Source organism: Leopardus geoffroyi, chromosome C3, assembly GCF_018350155.1.
Source record: "Leopardus geoffroyi isolate Oge1 chromosome C3, O.geoffroyi_Oge1_pat1.0, whole genome shotgun sequence".
NCBI lineage: Eukaryota > Metazoa > Chordata > Mammalia > Carnivora > Felidae > Leopardus > Leopardus geoffroyi.
This window is the reverse complement of record NC_059338.1, coordinates 141,052,319-141,068,739: the sequence shown is the minus strand read 5'-3', so window position 1 is coordinate 141,068,739 and position 16,421 is coordinate 141,052,319. Positions and strand designations below refer to the sequence as shown.

The following is a 16,421-nucleotide window of genomic DNA, read 5'->3' as shown; positions in this document are numbered from 1 at the left end:
GAATATGAAGTGCTTTAAATCTGAAAATAGATATGAAATTATTATGCTTATAAAAATATTACGTGCGAGAGCTATATACACTTATCCACTTATAAAAGTAAATTGAAACGTAAGTCCATGGAAAAACAATTAAGCCATCAACACATCAGTAAGAATGAAATATACAATTAAATTGGGAAAATATCTTCCATAAAATGTGTATGACTGACATAGATATTATTATGGCAAACATATTGTTTTGTTTCCAGCAAAAAGTAAAGAATCTACTTGCCTAATAAAACTTTGGCATCATCCACATCAAAATCTCCATCACCATCAGCATCATAGACTCCCAGTTTTCCTGCAAAGGGGAGGAAAAGATGGATGGGAAGGAAGGAGAAAAGTTTGATAAGGTATTACCACTTACTGCAGGCCTGAACATTAGCCATAAATGTTACCGATCAATGCAATTCTTTGCTCTCTGAATCCTGAAAATCCTGAAGATCCTAACTGAATACCTTACCTACAAGTAAGTGACAGGCAATTCTCTTACAGATTCAGGAACTGTTTGGCTAACAATCTAAGAAATATAACTGAGATAAAATATTTTCTTTAAAGTTTTAATAGTGTCTGATTTAATCCTTTCAGAAGAATTTTATTACGCTACTAAAAAAGATTTTAGGTAAAATTTTCAACATATGTATAAAAAACATTCTTGAGGTGTTTCTAACATGAAATTTACTGCATCTAAAGTAGGAAAGTTCCTACCACCATCAATATTCAAAACAAAAGGAACACCCGCCAAACGTCAAATAAAGACTAAATATAATTAATATTTATTAATATCAAGTATAAATACTGAAAACAAGAGGGCAATTAATTTTATATTTTATAAAATAATGATTTACAACAGAAATATCATGACTTAACCTTAAAGACTTCTGGAAATAAAGTATGTAAAACTGGCTTTCTGAAATTCAAAGGAAAACTTAATTATCTCACCTAAAACTTAATTAGCACTAGCTATCTATTAAAGAAAAAAAAAAAAAAGGATTAAACCACAACTTGAGAAGACAACAGAACCAGAGCCTTTCCTCTTCAAGCAGAATAAATATGTATCTTAAGGCTTTATTATCTAGGAGCACTGCTATGCTTAGCACTTCAAATATGAGTCGGATACATTCAACCCTAAAAAACGCCCTAAAATCAACATGATTTATAACTCATTATATAGGATAATGGCTGTGAAGAGACATAACGTACGGAAATATTTTAAACAACAACCACAAATACAGCATTAGTACTAAAACATCAGTTTGTAGTGCTGTTATCTCTTTAATAAAAAGTAAATTAAAACATTGCCTAAGAGCAGGCAGAACTTTTGGAGGAAAGTGGCTGTGATCAATCTTTACCCTCCCAGAGCCCTCGTTCTACTTAGGGAACTAGTTAACTTGCCATGTAGAAGTCTGGTTTAGAAAACACATTAGAAATGATGGTGATAATAATAATAATAGTAATAATAGTGATGGACAAATAAGTCAGTATCGTTTCCATTACTAAGAAAATAGAAAGCACTGGTCTGCATGTTGAGGCAATCTATAGCACAGAGCTCAAGTAACATCAAAAAGACAAAATATCAGGGCGCCTGGGTGGCTCAGTCGGTTGGGCGTCCGACTTCAGCTCGGGTCATGATCTCATGGTCTGTGGGTTCGAGCGATCTGTGCTGACAGCTCAGAGACTGGAGCCTGCTTCGGATTCTGTGTCTCCCTCTCTCTCTTCTCCTCCCCCCTTGTGTTCTATCAAAAATAAATAAACATTAAAAAAAAAAAAGATAGAAAAGACCATACTTTCTGACAAACTTAAAGGGGGAAATTGGTCCTACCACTTATATTCTCTGATGCATGTGACAACTAATAAAATAAGGATGACATTTTAGAGATATCACAAGTAGACTTAAAATGCATCTCCAAAGGCCTACCTTGAAGTACCTCTGATAAGTTATAACGGAAGTCCTTTGCTTTGGCTGCATGCATGTAAAAACATGAAAATTGTTACTTGCTCTTAAATGTATAATAATTTTAAATCTCTTCGTTTGTTTAATAGATGTCCCCTAGCAATATACCATAGTACGTCAACAAAAGCACAGATGTACCCAGCAGTTTGTCTCCAAACTAAAATTCTTCCTCTATTACTCTCACAGTCTATCCAGAGACACTCTGCTTTAATCACAATGAAAAGCTTCAACCAAAGGGAGATTACACATAAGCATGTTTTGCCTTTTCTCCCCCAGAAAGATGGCTATAATCTAACATCTAAAGCAGAAGATTTTATGGAAGAGAGGGGATTTTCTATGCAACCTGCTACATATAGAACAGCACGGGTTTTGTTTTCAGTGACAGGGTCCACATTTTTCACTGGATTATTAAAGAGGAAGACCACTTACAATAACCAAAAAGTGGAAACAATCCAAAGGTCCATCACTGATGACTGGATAAGCAAAATGTGGTGTGTTTCCATACAATGGAATATTATTCAGCCATAAAATGGAGTAAGTACCGAACCTTAAAAACAGTATGCTGAATGCAAAATGTAGGATTGTATACGAAATATCAAGAATAAGCAAATCACAGATGCAGAAAGTATACTAGTAACCTGTACATTGCCAGTAAACTGTACATTTTCACATATCAACAATATTGAATTTTATGTTACGTAAATTTTATCTCAATTTAAAAAAAGACTTCATGAGGCAGGAAAAAAAAACAAGGAGTATGACTCTACAAATGGTAATGGATCATTAATGTAAAAAGTCATGAACAACTGCAGTGATTATTGGGAGAGAAAAGGAAAAATTAGGAGAAAGGAAGACAACTATCTGAAATAACATGACAACTGCAACAGCAAACAGACAGTACCTAACACATGCACACCTACACACACATGCACACCCCTATCCCAACACCTACACGCACATGCACGCACACCAATCTCAGCACCTACACACACACACACACACACACACACACATCCCTATCCTGGCACCTATACAGCACAGACACACCTTTATGGCAACACCTACACATACAGACACACCCCACCTCACCACCTATACACACACACGCACCCTTATCCCAACACTTACACAGACACACCCCCATCCCAACACCTACACACATACCTCTATCCCCTATCCCAATACCCACACATACATACCTTTATCCCAATACCTACATACATATACACACTCCTATCCCAACACCTACACACACATACAACCCATCCCAGCAACAATACATACACACGCGCGCGCACACACACACACACACACACACACATTCATTCCAAAAAGAAGAAGGGGTATGCTTCAAAATGCTTTCTAAGGAAGGGTCTTGCAAATTGAGTCCTGAAATAAATTCAGTGGCTCATGAATACTTAAAACTCCTAACACGATGAATAAAAATGAGAATACTCCATTTCCTAAGAGTTAAGTGCTATTTGATAAAACTTTTCTGTGGGATATACATACAGTATAAAGCCTTTTTTTTTAACTGCAGCTCATGTTCAAAGAAGCTGAAAAGTCATTACTCCCAGGTAACCCTGCTGACATCCCCTTGTATTCCCACCCTGTTGAGAACAAGTGAAAGCCTACAGAAATTAAGAGTATGCCCCCAAATAATGACAAATCTTTGATTACTAAAGAATGTCTTTTATGCTTTTACAAATTCACAAAAGAAATTATACCAAAATTCTTACCTAAAACTTCCTCATAATCAACAAGATCAAACCAGACGACAGCTACTGATGTCCAGACTCCCAGCAATGCAATGACCATAAACCATGTGAAAAATGAACTTCCAGAAAGTCCTCCTTTCCTCCCATTTTTATGTCCTCCATGCTTTGTATCTGTTTAAAAATAAAACAGATGAACAATGTCATTATACAAGATGACACTTTATTAAACACCTCTTTTTCCTGAATTATTTCTCCAGTAATTTGAAAGTGTTTACATTGGTAAATCATTTCAAAAACAGTTTTCACTCAAATTCTCAGAACATGTTATGTAAAATGAAGATTTTGAAACAGAAAAGATTCTGTTTAGACCCAACACCACATATGTAAAACTCTGACTTAGAAGTAATGAAAGAAATAAACTACTCGTTGGCTAACAATTTTTTAAAAATAAAATGTGATATAACATGTATATTATATTATGTGCAATACATATAATACGTATACCTTCCTTCTAAGTTCTTTACCCAAACCACCTAAATATAACCTCCCCTAAAGTTCTGTGCCTATCAACAATTTAATGAAATCCTATAGAAATGTAGCCAAATCCTTTTCTCTGACCCACTTAGTGTCTGTAGAATCTTAAAACGCCTCTGAATGGTCACAGAAAATATCTCCCCCCACAATGGCTCCATATTCTTATCCAGAGAAGGACAGAAGAAGGAACAAGACTATTTAGAGCAAAGAGAGGTCAAGGAAGAAGGGAAGCAAAATAGTACAATTAGTCCCCCTCTGTGACAAGATCCACTGGGGTCTAAGGAAGCAGGAAAAGGCTCATCATGCACAATCCAATCGGTCTCAATGCAGGAAACAGCTTTGTCAACTCTGTCCGCTGAGTGTCATGTATCACATCTCGTGTGTTAAATACACCTTCTCTTTTGGAAATATTCTTACAGCCCAAAGTAAACAAACAAACAAAACATGACAGTCAAGTGACACTGAGAGAAAATGGACAACACTGTCCTTGAAAGAAAGGACCACAGTATTCAAATTTCTCTTACAAAGGAACATAGTAAATACTATTAAAAGGATAGGTCGTATTCCCATATGCCCTTGAGAAAAGGAAAAGTTCAACCAGGTAGTAGAGCAGAACGCTGTCTTGTCTTTGTGGAACGCGGGTCATACATTTTAAAGGGCTTCCACGCGCACAACTGCATGTGACTCTCACAGAGGTCTTGTCAGTGTATCTCGAGAGGGCATTTCTGGATGTCTGTAAAGAACAATTCTTTATCCTGTGCAATTGCGCCTCACACTGCTGGGCAGCTGGCATCCCTGGTTTCCTTGGGTCCCAAAGGTAAGGAGCTCCCAGTGATTATGACAAACAAAAGCACCGCCAATGACCCTACAAGGGTGATGCCTGGTTCAGAACCACTGGGGGTAAGGACAGGAATAATCAACGCTGTTTTATAGAAAATAGTTCAAATGATTCACCAGGACAAGTAGGGTAGAGCTAGGAATTAAATGTGACTTCCACAGTCCTGAGTTCCTTGATCCATACGGGTGAACCAAACTACAGGATTTCAAAAAAAACAAAAAACAAAACAAAACAAAAAACAAAACAAAACAAAAAAAACGCACTAGCTCTAATCTAGAACCTGCTTTCTGATTCCTAAATCCAACTCTCATTAAAGAATGCTGGTAGTAGTTTTCCAATGGCTCAAATCAAGAATATACTGCCAAATCTTCTTGAAGAAAAAAAATGAAATGAAAATCTTATTAAAAGGATAAATTTTTTTAAATAAACCACTAGATCAACTTTTCAAAAGGGGCCACAAAAACTAAATCAGTCTGAGAAAGTGAGAGTGTATGTGTGTATTCACACTCAAATACATATAATTTTTCTAGATATCCATATTTAATTATGTAAAATTATGACTAAATAAGACAAATGTCATTCTTAAAAAAAAATTAATTTTCTTTTCTTATGTTCTTTAACATTAGGACCAGATTTATAATCATATGGTGAATTCACAAAAGAATACTTACCAAATAACATATGACCATCTACTATTTCTTATATGATTATTAGAAGTCTCCTAAAAGCTGGCTATCTAAAAATATAGTGTATACTTTTTCAAATTCTCTCCGGGCATAGATTATAATGCTACATATTAAATGCACTTAAAACAGGCTTTCCTGTTTCATTACCTGAACACAGCCATGGGAGGGGGAGACTGGGTGAAAACTTCAGAAATGTTGGTGGGTGAAAATGATGATTTCTGATATTACTGAACAATATAGAGCATCACTAAAATTTTAAAAAATAAGAGAAAAAAGTGAGGACAGAGGAGTACCATAGATACACCAGCAGTGCTGCGTGTTTATTAAACTATACATATGAAAACTTTTCAAAAAAAAATTAATGTTTATTTTTGAGAAAGAAAGACAGAGACAGACAGACAGACAGACCATGAACGGGGAAGGGGCAGAGAGAGGGAGACACAGAATCCGAAGCAGGTTCCAGGTTCTAAGCTGTCATCAGCACAGAGCCCAACGTGGGGTTTGAACTCACAAACCATGAGATCATGACCTGAGTAGAAGTCAGACGCTTAACCAACTGAGCCACCCAAGAGCCCCATGAAGACATTTTTAATGCTGTATAGGGGCACCTGGATGGCTCAGTTGGTTGGGCGTCCAGCTTTGGCTCAAGTCATGATTTCATGGTTCATGGGTTGGAGCCCCATGTCGGGCTCTGTGCTGGCAGCTCAGAACCTGGAACCTGCTTCAGATTCTGTGTCTCCCTTTCTCTGCCCTATACCCACGCATACTCTGTCTCTCCCTCTCTCTTCCTCTCTCTCTCAAAAGTAAATAAACATTAAAATATTTTTTTAATGCTGTATAAAAAAACTTTTATTTCTATATTCATACAAATATATGCACATATACTCTCATTTATATAGAATACTAATTATAATAAGAAAAATGCCTTCTGAAATACCCATTTACTGCCAAATACGGATTTATAATTTAAAATGAGTTTGTAATGAAATCGTTAATGAAACAAAATAATTACTTGAATTCAAAGAGCAATTCTATGTCCATTTCTCTTTCTTAAAGCAGAAATGAAGGAAAATTTCTAAGATTCTCAAAACTAAAGTATCACTTAACCAAGTTAATTCAGTAAATACTCATCTAAGTTACTGACCTGCAACACTAAATATTAGTAAAAGTGCAAAAAGTGTTTTTAAAAAAAATCATATAAATGCGTGCACCACAGCAGAGCTAAGGGATGGGGGGGAGGGGGAGCCAAACACAGTAAAGAACACACTTTATCTACAGACCGTTTACATTTGTTTTAGAAATGAGGCTAACAACTTTGATCACGTTTCCTAACTTACTGCAAAAAACTAAAGAATATACTTTACAGACAACCTCACCTGAGTCAAAGCAACAAAGTGCTCAAAGAAATTAGAAACCAACAGTGCTGATGGAAGGCAGGCCTGTAGGAGGTATGAAAACCAGCAGCAAGATAAAGAATTTGAAAAGAATACATGGCAGGGGGCTATTCCCCTTGAACTGTCCTTAAAACAATCTTACGAACAAGGGAATAATGACCATCAAATTGAGTCTGTCATTAAAATAATATTTCGAACTGTTTAAGAATGCAAAAAATGGGGGTGCCTGGGCGGCTCAGTCAGTTAAGCGTCCGACTTTGGCTCAGGTCATGATCTCACAGTTTGTGGGTTGGAGCCCCATGTCGGGCTCCATGCTGACATCTCAGAGCCTGAAGCCTGCTTCTCTCTCTCTGCCCCTCTGCTCACACTCTGTCTCTCTCTCTCTCAAAAATAAATAAATGTTGGGAAAAAAAAGAATGCAAAAAATGTACAATAAATCTTAGATTTTTCATTTAAGATACTGTTTATCAAACAGATTAATCACTTTAAAAGAGATAAACGTCAAAAAAAGGGTAAATGTTACTTAGCTAGAATATGAAATTATTAGCAATATTTTATCCATCCTTCATAATGTCAAATAAATTGTTACTCTAGTATTATTAATCTTATTACGGTTAATATTTACTAATTCCATAAAGGAACAAACAACAAATTATAAAAAGGAGTCTTTCCCAGGACATCTTCGTTAGGAGAATGTTTTAACTGACACCAAGTAATACTCCCTTGATATGTCACTTTGAAAATATGGCGTACCTAGTCCCAAAGGGCAGATTAGTTTCTGTCCAATGAACTGAAATAAACACAGTATGATAAACACTTCAAGAGAAACACCTTAAAGAGACCTGAAATCAGCACTTTGTCCCAAAGCTATTTCTAGTAGTCAACCCTATTTTCTAAGATCAGAATAAATCTGAGAGTGTTCATTTCATTTTCTGACTCATGATTCTACCTGTAGTCCTAGGGATTAGTCAAGATTTTGTTAATGGAGGTTAAGAATATGGCAAGAACTGTGGGATTCATTTTTTTCCACACTGACCCACCAAAAGTAATGACCTCCAAATCAGAACACTGTTCTTACTACCAAACACAGAAAATTACCACAGTGAGCAATGAAATGTGTGTCCACAAAACGTGGGCTAGGGACCATAGGTAAATTTAATTGTTCAGTTGAGGAAAAAGAACATAAGACATGCCCCAGCACCTGAACAGGGGTCAGTCAGTCACTTAACTGGATTACAACAAACTGGATTACAAATCAACCATGTCCAAGTTTTGCTTAGCATTATGCTGATGATTTCATAAATTTATACATAAACCCCACACATAAAGTTTAAAAAAAAACATAAAAGCTGTCAAGCAACTCATCAAACTGATTATTTTTTTTATGTTACAAAGCATCACCTTTTGGAAGCCAAGAACTGGTAAATGTGGGTCAGAAGTACCAGCTGATTTTACCTAACTATGCAGATTATGTAATCACCAGAGAAACAGGGAGAAATGTCTTCTAAAAGAACTAAAGATACATATCTCATATTCTTCTTCATGGCTGGATGAGGTACTTCATCAGAACAGTCAGATGACCCATTCTAACCATTTATTTAAAACAGTGTTCAAAGTAAAGATATTCATATTCTCCATACTAATAATAGACTCCTTCCAGTGGCCACTTAGGCAGCTGAGAGTTGGGAGCTGTCTTGGTGTCTTAATACGTCTTTTTTTTTTTCCATAAATAAATTTTTGACATAATGAACTGGGACGGGAAGGTTACAGAAATCTGGGGTCTTGAGATGGGGTTCTGTTTGTGAATGTATGTGCCACAGCAGGACTGCGGTGGCTCTCACCACTCTGCTAGGGTTACCTAATGTAACAAATGAACATATATAAATAAAAAGTCCAAATCAATTTGAAAAACAAAAACATAACGAGCTAATGTAGCTTGCTTTCAACTAAATGGAAAGACATTCTTAACTCACAAACTAAAGCAAAAACAAATATACAAAAATGTAAATTCAACACATTATTTAAGAACCCTTGAAGTTAATGATTCAGTTTAAATACAAAATAAAACACTAGCATCTTTACTTTGCATTTATCACCTGCTTCACAAAAATTAGGTCAGTTTCCACACATGGTAAAGCCTGAGTCAAGCTCTGCTTGAACCAACTAAGTGTGCTCACTAATACAAGACTTACACATGCCTTAGATTTCCTATAATGTCACATGAGATCTAAATCTAACTACACACAATTCTTTGAATTTACTGTAATTATAAGACCAAAGAAGACTGCTTGTACATTTTTCTGAAGTTTTTAAAATATGGTTTCTGATTTTACAAATATATAATCTAATATACTAAAAGGTATTCTAAGACACCAAAACATATTCAGATCAAGGACAGATTACTCCAGGCAAAATTAAACTACCATGAAAAGGTGATGTCTCCAGGAGTTCTAAATAGAAAAGATGTAGAAAACGTAGTCGAACAGTCAAAACTATTTTAAAGGTGCACAACTGAAAATAAAGCTAAAAGCTGTCAGCTAGATCCCAAACCACTTTTAACCCAAACAATAAAAATGTACCTTTACCTTCAGCCATTTTGGTTTCTTCAATCCATGAAGAGTATATATGGGAGACAAAAATCAGAGCTATCAGCAGGTATCACGCACGCCAAGTGCCCTTCCCTACAGAGCTTCAGACTGGCCAACTGTTCCACGGGCAAGGCCTCTAGAACTGAAATTGGACCTGACTGCAAACTCTGCTCAGCAGTTATTTTTAGAGGCCCCTTCCTCATGGCCAAATACCGCTAATCACTCAGGCTGAAATGCTCTCCTAACAATGCGACAGCCTTTCTCCCACTTACGGGATTCCTTTCTCGGTTGGTGCTGTCTCCCAACTCCAAACCTTAAAAAAATTATGCATGCTGGACAAAATGCAATGGAACAGAGTGTGTTGCCAGTTCTGTTTTCTTGGAGTCAGTCTCGAATGGTTTTAGCCTAAGGACCGAATCATTCAAAACTGAAACAGGCCTTGCTGGAACATGTGGCCCCATGCCGAAACCAGCTTGATCTGGCCCTTCAGGGTCTAATCAAATGCCTACATGGAAAGACCATTACTTAGTTTGTTTGAATGAAACAGAAAACTAAATGGTAAGAAAGTAATTAATGCTCTAGAATTCTGATTCACAGGTATGATCATTCCAAGTCTAATTCCTAATGCAGCAAAAGTAAAAAAAAAAAAAAAAACAAAAACAAAAAACGTATTTCCCCAGAGAAGAAGGGAGAAGGAGCTGGGAATGAAAGCATGGAGGGAAGATAGGCAGGGGAGGGATGGGGGAGAGGGAGGGCCAATAGGCTGGAAGGGAGCAGGCAGGGAAAGAAGGAACCCTGAAGCGTGGCAACAGTGATCCAGGAAACAGGACCTCAGAGAAAATACTGGAAAGAGAGTGTGCAACTGTCTTCTGATTTTTTCCACTTCCTTCCAATCCCAACTCCACATAGTCCCTTCTGGGAAGTAAAACCAGCCCAAAGTTACTACCATTTATTCACTGATTTAAAATTAGCAGTTCACAGAATTCATCAGAACTCTGATTAGTACGTTAAATTAATTTAGCACAAATAGCATCGAGAGCAAGGCAGCAACCTTTATTTATGAGGGTTTAATTTTTTTTTTTTCCAGCCAAACTGAATGCTTCACAAGCAAATTAAACATTTAAATGTTCTGAAGAGGAGTCAGTCGCCTATGGTACCAATATTTGATGGCCAAGAGCTGAAAAGAGTGAACAAGGCATCAGGGCAGCTGAACAAAACTGCTGAGCGTCCCAGGTGTCCTCTGACCAAGAGCCATTTCCTCAAAGATCCGTCCTGCTAAAGTGAGTGAGTGCTAAAATGTTACATGATAGTGAATCAGTTGTTGACAGGGAATTAAGAAGACCCGCCACCATACAAATTTATTTGACAAATATTTCGGAGGTTTTCTTTTGTTGTCTTCAGAGAGAGGAAGAATGACAAGAGACCTGTCCTGGGGCCACAGGAAACCAAGCCACTATATTCACATGGTAGGTAGCCCATTTCAGACTCAAGAAACCTGGATTCGATTCCTGGCTTCCTCACTGACTTTGATTTGGGGGAAACATCAAACTTGGGGGCCTCAATTTCCTTGCCTTTAGAATGCGTCTTGGCATTAAACCAGGCGTGCAAGTGTTTGTTGAATTCAACCACGTGACACGTTTCCAATGAATCAGTTGGGACACATGCACAAGCCCCCACCCCTCCAATCCCAATTCTGTTTCATGACACCAGCCTGCCACCACGGCTGCCCAAGCTGCCGGAGTTCCTTCTCTCCCTTCATGGGCCTGCACCAAGGCAGCCGCGTTCTGAATTACAGGTCTGTGGCCAACGCCGAATTGAGATGAGAATCACCCTACTAAATTCGGGGGTACCTCACCCCTGAGGCTTCTCCAACACAGCTCCAATCATCCCCCTCGACAAATGTTCATCACACACATTGACACAATCTTCTCCTGCACCTTTTACAAGTTTTACAGGTTTTTAAGAAAAGGTCTTCCCTCCCTAGTGGCACAATAATGGCACACCTGCTATTTGAGATAGGGTGAACAGGCTAAGTCTGTGAAATAACATGTAATCTGTCTTCTTCCTTAACGAAAAAGAAATTCTGAATTCCAAGGTACTCTCACTTATAATAAGCACAACTTATTTTTATGACAGGAAATATTTATGAAAAGTTTAAAAATAAATTCATGTGCATATAGAAAATCACGGTTTTAAAACCCTGGCAATGACAACTAAAGTCAAACTAAAGTCATAAATTATTCCTCGTAATCAATCGCTGCTGGGGCTAACAGCAAATTCCTACATCCAGACAAAGATCAAACTCCTAACATGTGCTCTGAGACTATTATTATCAGCCTGATGCCACTGGAGACCACAAAAGCCCAGTCTCATGTCCACGGAGGCCAGGCTCTACCTGCTTCCAAAACATGCCAGGGGAAATCCATGAGACTGTTCACCGGTCCCAAGGACTACCTCCCTCCCCTCACCCAATCAGCTTTCATTCGCAGCAGTGGCTCTCGGGAGCACATCACAGTCACTTGGAGGGCTTGTCAAAACACAGACTGCTGGGCCCACTCCCAGAGTTTCTGAGCCTCTGGGGTCCGAGAACGTGCATTTCTAATAGGTTCCCACCCGGGTGACTGGAGGCAGCTGGTGCCGGGACCACACATGAAGAGAACCATTGCACGGCTTCCCGTGCTAGCCAGCTCTGATTCTCAAGCTCTGGAGGAGGAGGAAAGCAGGGCTTGCTTTTACCAGTTTGCAGAGCATCATTTCCTCACCCCCTAAAAAAGAAATAGCAACAAAACCCTCTTCCTCTGAGGCCCATGCCATCCAGTTATACTGCCCTCCAACCGGCCTCCTCACTGCCATCGACCACCTGCGGTGCTCTCTCCCCTCAGTGACGTACTCACCTGGAAACCAGCCAGTACCGTGTGATGTCAATGTCCACCTGTGTGGCAAATGTGACAAGTTCTCTTTCCTTCATTTCTTCACCCCCAGTGACCTTGCTCCCCTCCATCCTATAGCCAACATTTATTCATTCATTCATTCATTCATTCAAGGCGGAGAAGGGGCAGAGAGAAAGAGAGAGAGAAAATCCCAATGAGGCTCCACACTGTCAGTGCAGAGCTCCATTCACGGCTCAAACTCACCCACTGTGAGATCAGGACCTGATCCAAAACCAAGAGTCGGATGCTTAACCAACTGAACTACCCAGGCACCCCCCCCCCCAGCATTTATTATTATATCCCTACCGGGGCTCTTGTGATAAACCCACCCTAATTCACCTGTCTAATGGCATCTTCATCCTTGTTGAGGTATCTCTGCAGCTTCCCTGGCACAACCATCTTGACAGATTCTTGTAACCTCAAGCTCTGTTGGCTTGAGTCTATCATGAGAACTGCAGGATAGCCAAAGATACCAAAGATACCAAAAATCTATTTCTTCAAACACACACACACACACCCCTCATCTACATATAGTCTCCACAGCAAACATGAGCAACTTTTTTGAAATCTAATTATTAAATAGCCAGTATTACAGACAGAACTCCTCAGACATTGAGTGAAATCTACTTGCACACACCCTCCCGAGCTAGGGAGCACCACCTCTAAATGCGAAGGTTTAGGTTGTCCCCAGGATGTGATGCACAGAATAAAAACATCCACTCAGATCACACCCTCCTATTTTTCCAGCTCGTTTACTCAACAACTTCTTCTTGGATCCCACAGTTCTCTTGCTTCTACTTTCTTCTGAACTCCTCCTCGCCTGCTGCCTTCACATCTTTCCACGTTGAGAGTCCACAGTTCATCAGTTAAGTCACTCCCTGACTCACTAAAGCCTTTGCTCCTCAATCCATTCGTTGCATCAACCTGCCACGACGGTCTCCCTGGATGAACACAATCACTCACCCTTATCCACGACTGTTAAGGGCAGCAAGGGACACCAAAAGAAATCACGCACAGGACACAGTGGAGCGAATCCCAACGGGCCCTCAGGGCTGCCTGTCCATCCTGCACACATCTCTGGAACACTCCCTTTCCTGTTCTCCAGAAGGACTATTTCAAACATCTCTGCCCCTCAAGAATCCTATTTTCTCATACTCAGAAAACGCCATAGCCTCTTATAGCACAGAAGACAGAAGCATCAGCAGGAAACCGTCAGGACTGCACTGCCACCCATCACAAACCTACATTCAGCAGCATCCATTCTGTTTTCCTCCCAATTCCTCAGCTACCTCACCCTCCTTATCCTTTCACTCTCCGGTACTGTCAGCCTTTCTGCCTTTACTACATCTTCCCTCAAGCCCAGAGTGAGCCCCTGCTCTTTCTCCTTCCCATCATAGATGAAATTCTCAACAGAGCTATGATTTCACTGCTTTCATTTTGTGATGGCCCACTCACTCCTTACCCCCTGTACGTAGGCTGCGATGTACCTTCTGCACAGGGCAGTCACTCTAATGTGACGCCAATGACTTCCATGTTGCTGAATCCAATGGGAGTATTTTCAGTCCTCATCTAACTTGCCCTCTCAAAGGAATTCTTCCTCCTAAAACATTCTCTTTCTTTGCTTGACTTTTTCTGATTCTTCATCTCGTATTTCTTCTACCTTTCTGAACTTTCTACTTCTCAATCTCCTTTGCTACTTCATTCTCCTCTAGTTGACTTTCAAATGTGGAAATTCCATATGCCTTGCTCCTATGCCGTTTCCCTAGTTGACTAATGCATCCATAGGCTTAAACTTTCCTCTCCTTTTAGGTCCAAACGTATCTGTCTACTCAATATCCATTTGAATCCGTATGGAAAACCCAAACTCTGCATACACACAACTGAACCCATGATCTTTCTCCTCTCCTCTCTGTCCAAATCTCAGGAACACTTCCATCAAGCCAGCTGCTTAAGCCAAAAACTTGGCATTCATCCTTGACTTCATCCTCTTCCTTTTCCCAAATACCCATCTCTCAAGTCAGAGTCTCTCTAGCAGGCTGTTGCAAATGGCTTACACCTATGCCAAGACGTGAATTCCCCTCAGCCCCTGGGTCATCCTTGCCTATTTACCCTGGCATGATATTTTAAAAAACCATTTATATGTGCCATGACATAAAAGAAGTGGAAATTGTGTCTCAAACCACCCATAGTTCTGCCCCTCTACTAAGACCACCCAAATCCATGTTACCATCATCTCATAGGCTACTATAATATTTTAACATACTTTTCCTGCTCTATACAGCAGCCACAATAATTTTTTCAACCCGATTATATCATTACCCTTTTTAAAAAAAAAGCTACTTTTCTTAGGGGTTCACACTGTTCTTAAGATAAAGTAAAAATCTTTGATGTGGCCTATAAGACTCTATTTGACATGGCCCCAGCCAACCACTCTGGCTTTCATTTTGTGTCACTTCCTATGGCTGTGTATGTTCCAGATACAAAACACTCACCCTGCTCTGGTCCTGCATAGACCATGACCTCTTCCTGAATGAAGGTCAACACTGGGTTACCACCACATAGTTGCCCCCAGCCCAGCTATCTACTGCTTGTTCTTCTTAAATCCCACCTCTTCAAGGAGGCTTTCCCAGAACACTGTGACGGCATTTTCTTTTTCTTTCTGTTTCTCTTTGTTATTATGATTATTATTTTCTCTTTCCTCATGAGAAGTGTACTGTTTAATCTCTATCCCCTATTTCACTCACTGCCCCACCTACCTCCCCTCTGGTAACCATCAGTTTGTTCTCTATAGTTAAGAGTCTATTTCTTGGGGGTGGCTAGGTGGCTGAGTCGGTTAAGTGTCCAACTCTTGATTTCGGCTCAGATCATGATCTCACAGTTCATGATATCGAGCTCCACTTTGGGCTCTGTGCTGATAGCCCAGAGCCTGCCTGGGATTCTCTCTCTGCGCCCCTCCCCACCCCGTGCACGCAATTTCTCTCTCTCTGTCTCAAAATAAATGAATATACATTTTTTTTTAATTTTTTTTTCAACGTTTATTTATTTTTGGGATAGAGAGAGACAGAGCATGAACAGGGAAGGGGCAGAGAGAGAGGGAGACACAGAATCGGAAACAGGCTCCAGGCTCTGAGCCATCAGCCCAGAGCCCGACGCGGGGCTCAAACTCACGGACCGCGAGATCGTGACCTGGCTGAAGTCGGACGCTTAACCGACTACGCCACCCAGGCGCCCCTGAATATACATTTTTTAAACGAAGACTTTTTCTTGGTTTGTCTTTTTCCCTTTGCTCATTTGTTCTGTTTCTTAAATTCCACACATGAGTGAAATGTTTATCTTTCTCTGACTTATTTTGCTTAGCATTATACTCTCTAGCTTCATCCATATTGTTGCAAATGGCAAGATCTAATGCTTTGTTATGGAGGAAGAATATTCCACTATATACACATACCACTTCTTTATCCATTCACCTATCAATGGACAGTTGAGCTGCATCCATAGTTAGGCTGTTGTAAATAATGGTGCAATAGACACAGGGGTGCACGTATCCCTTTGAATTTGTGTTTTTGCATTTTTGGGGTAAATACGATTACTGGATCATAGAGTAGTTCTATTATTAATTTTCTGAGGAACCTCCATACTGTTTTCAGAGTGGCTGCACCAGTTTGCCTTCCCACCAACAGAACAAGAGGGCTCCTTTTTCTCTACATCCTCCCCAACATTTGTTATTTCTTGTGTTTTTA

General features: G+C 39.5%; 1 protein-coding gene across 1 annotated transcript in view; it reads right to left on the bottom strand.

The window, feature by feature from the left end:
• The window catches only part of ASPH (aspartate beta-hydroxylase), a 224,123-nt gene that overhangs the window by 179,983 nt on the left and 27,719 nt on the right, over nt 1-16,421 (bottom strand). The window contains exons 2-4 of the mRNA XM_045455143.1: nt 3,733-3,882; nt 1,958-2,002; nt 272-340 (exon numbers count right to left, since the gene is read on the bottom strand). Coding sequence (XP_045311099.1) covers nt 272-340; nt 1,958-2,002; nt 3,733-3,882 — 264 coding nt within the window. The remainder of the gene's footprint in view (nt 1-271; nt 341-1,957; nt 2,003-3,732; nt 3,883-16,421) is intronic.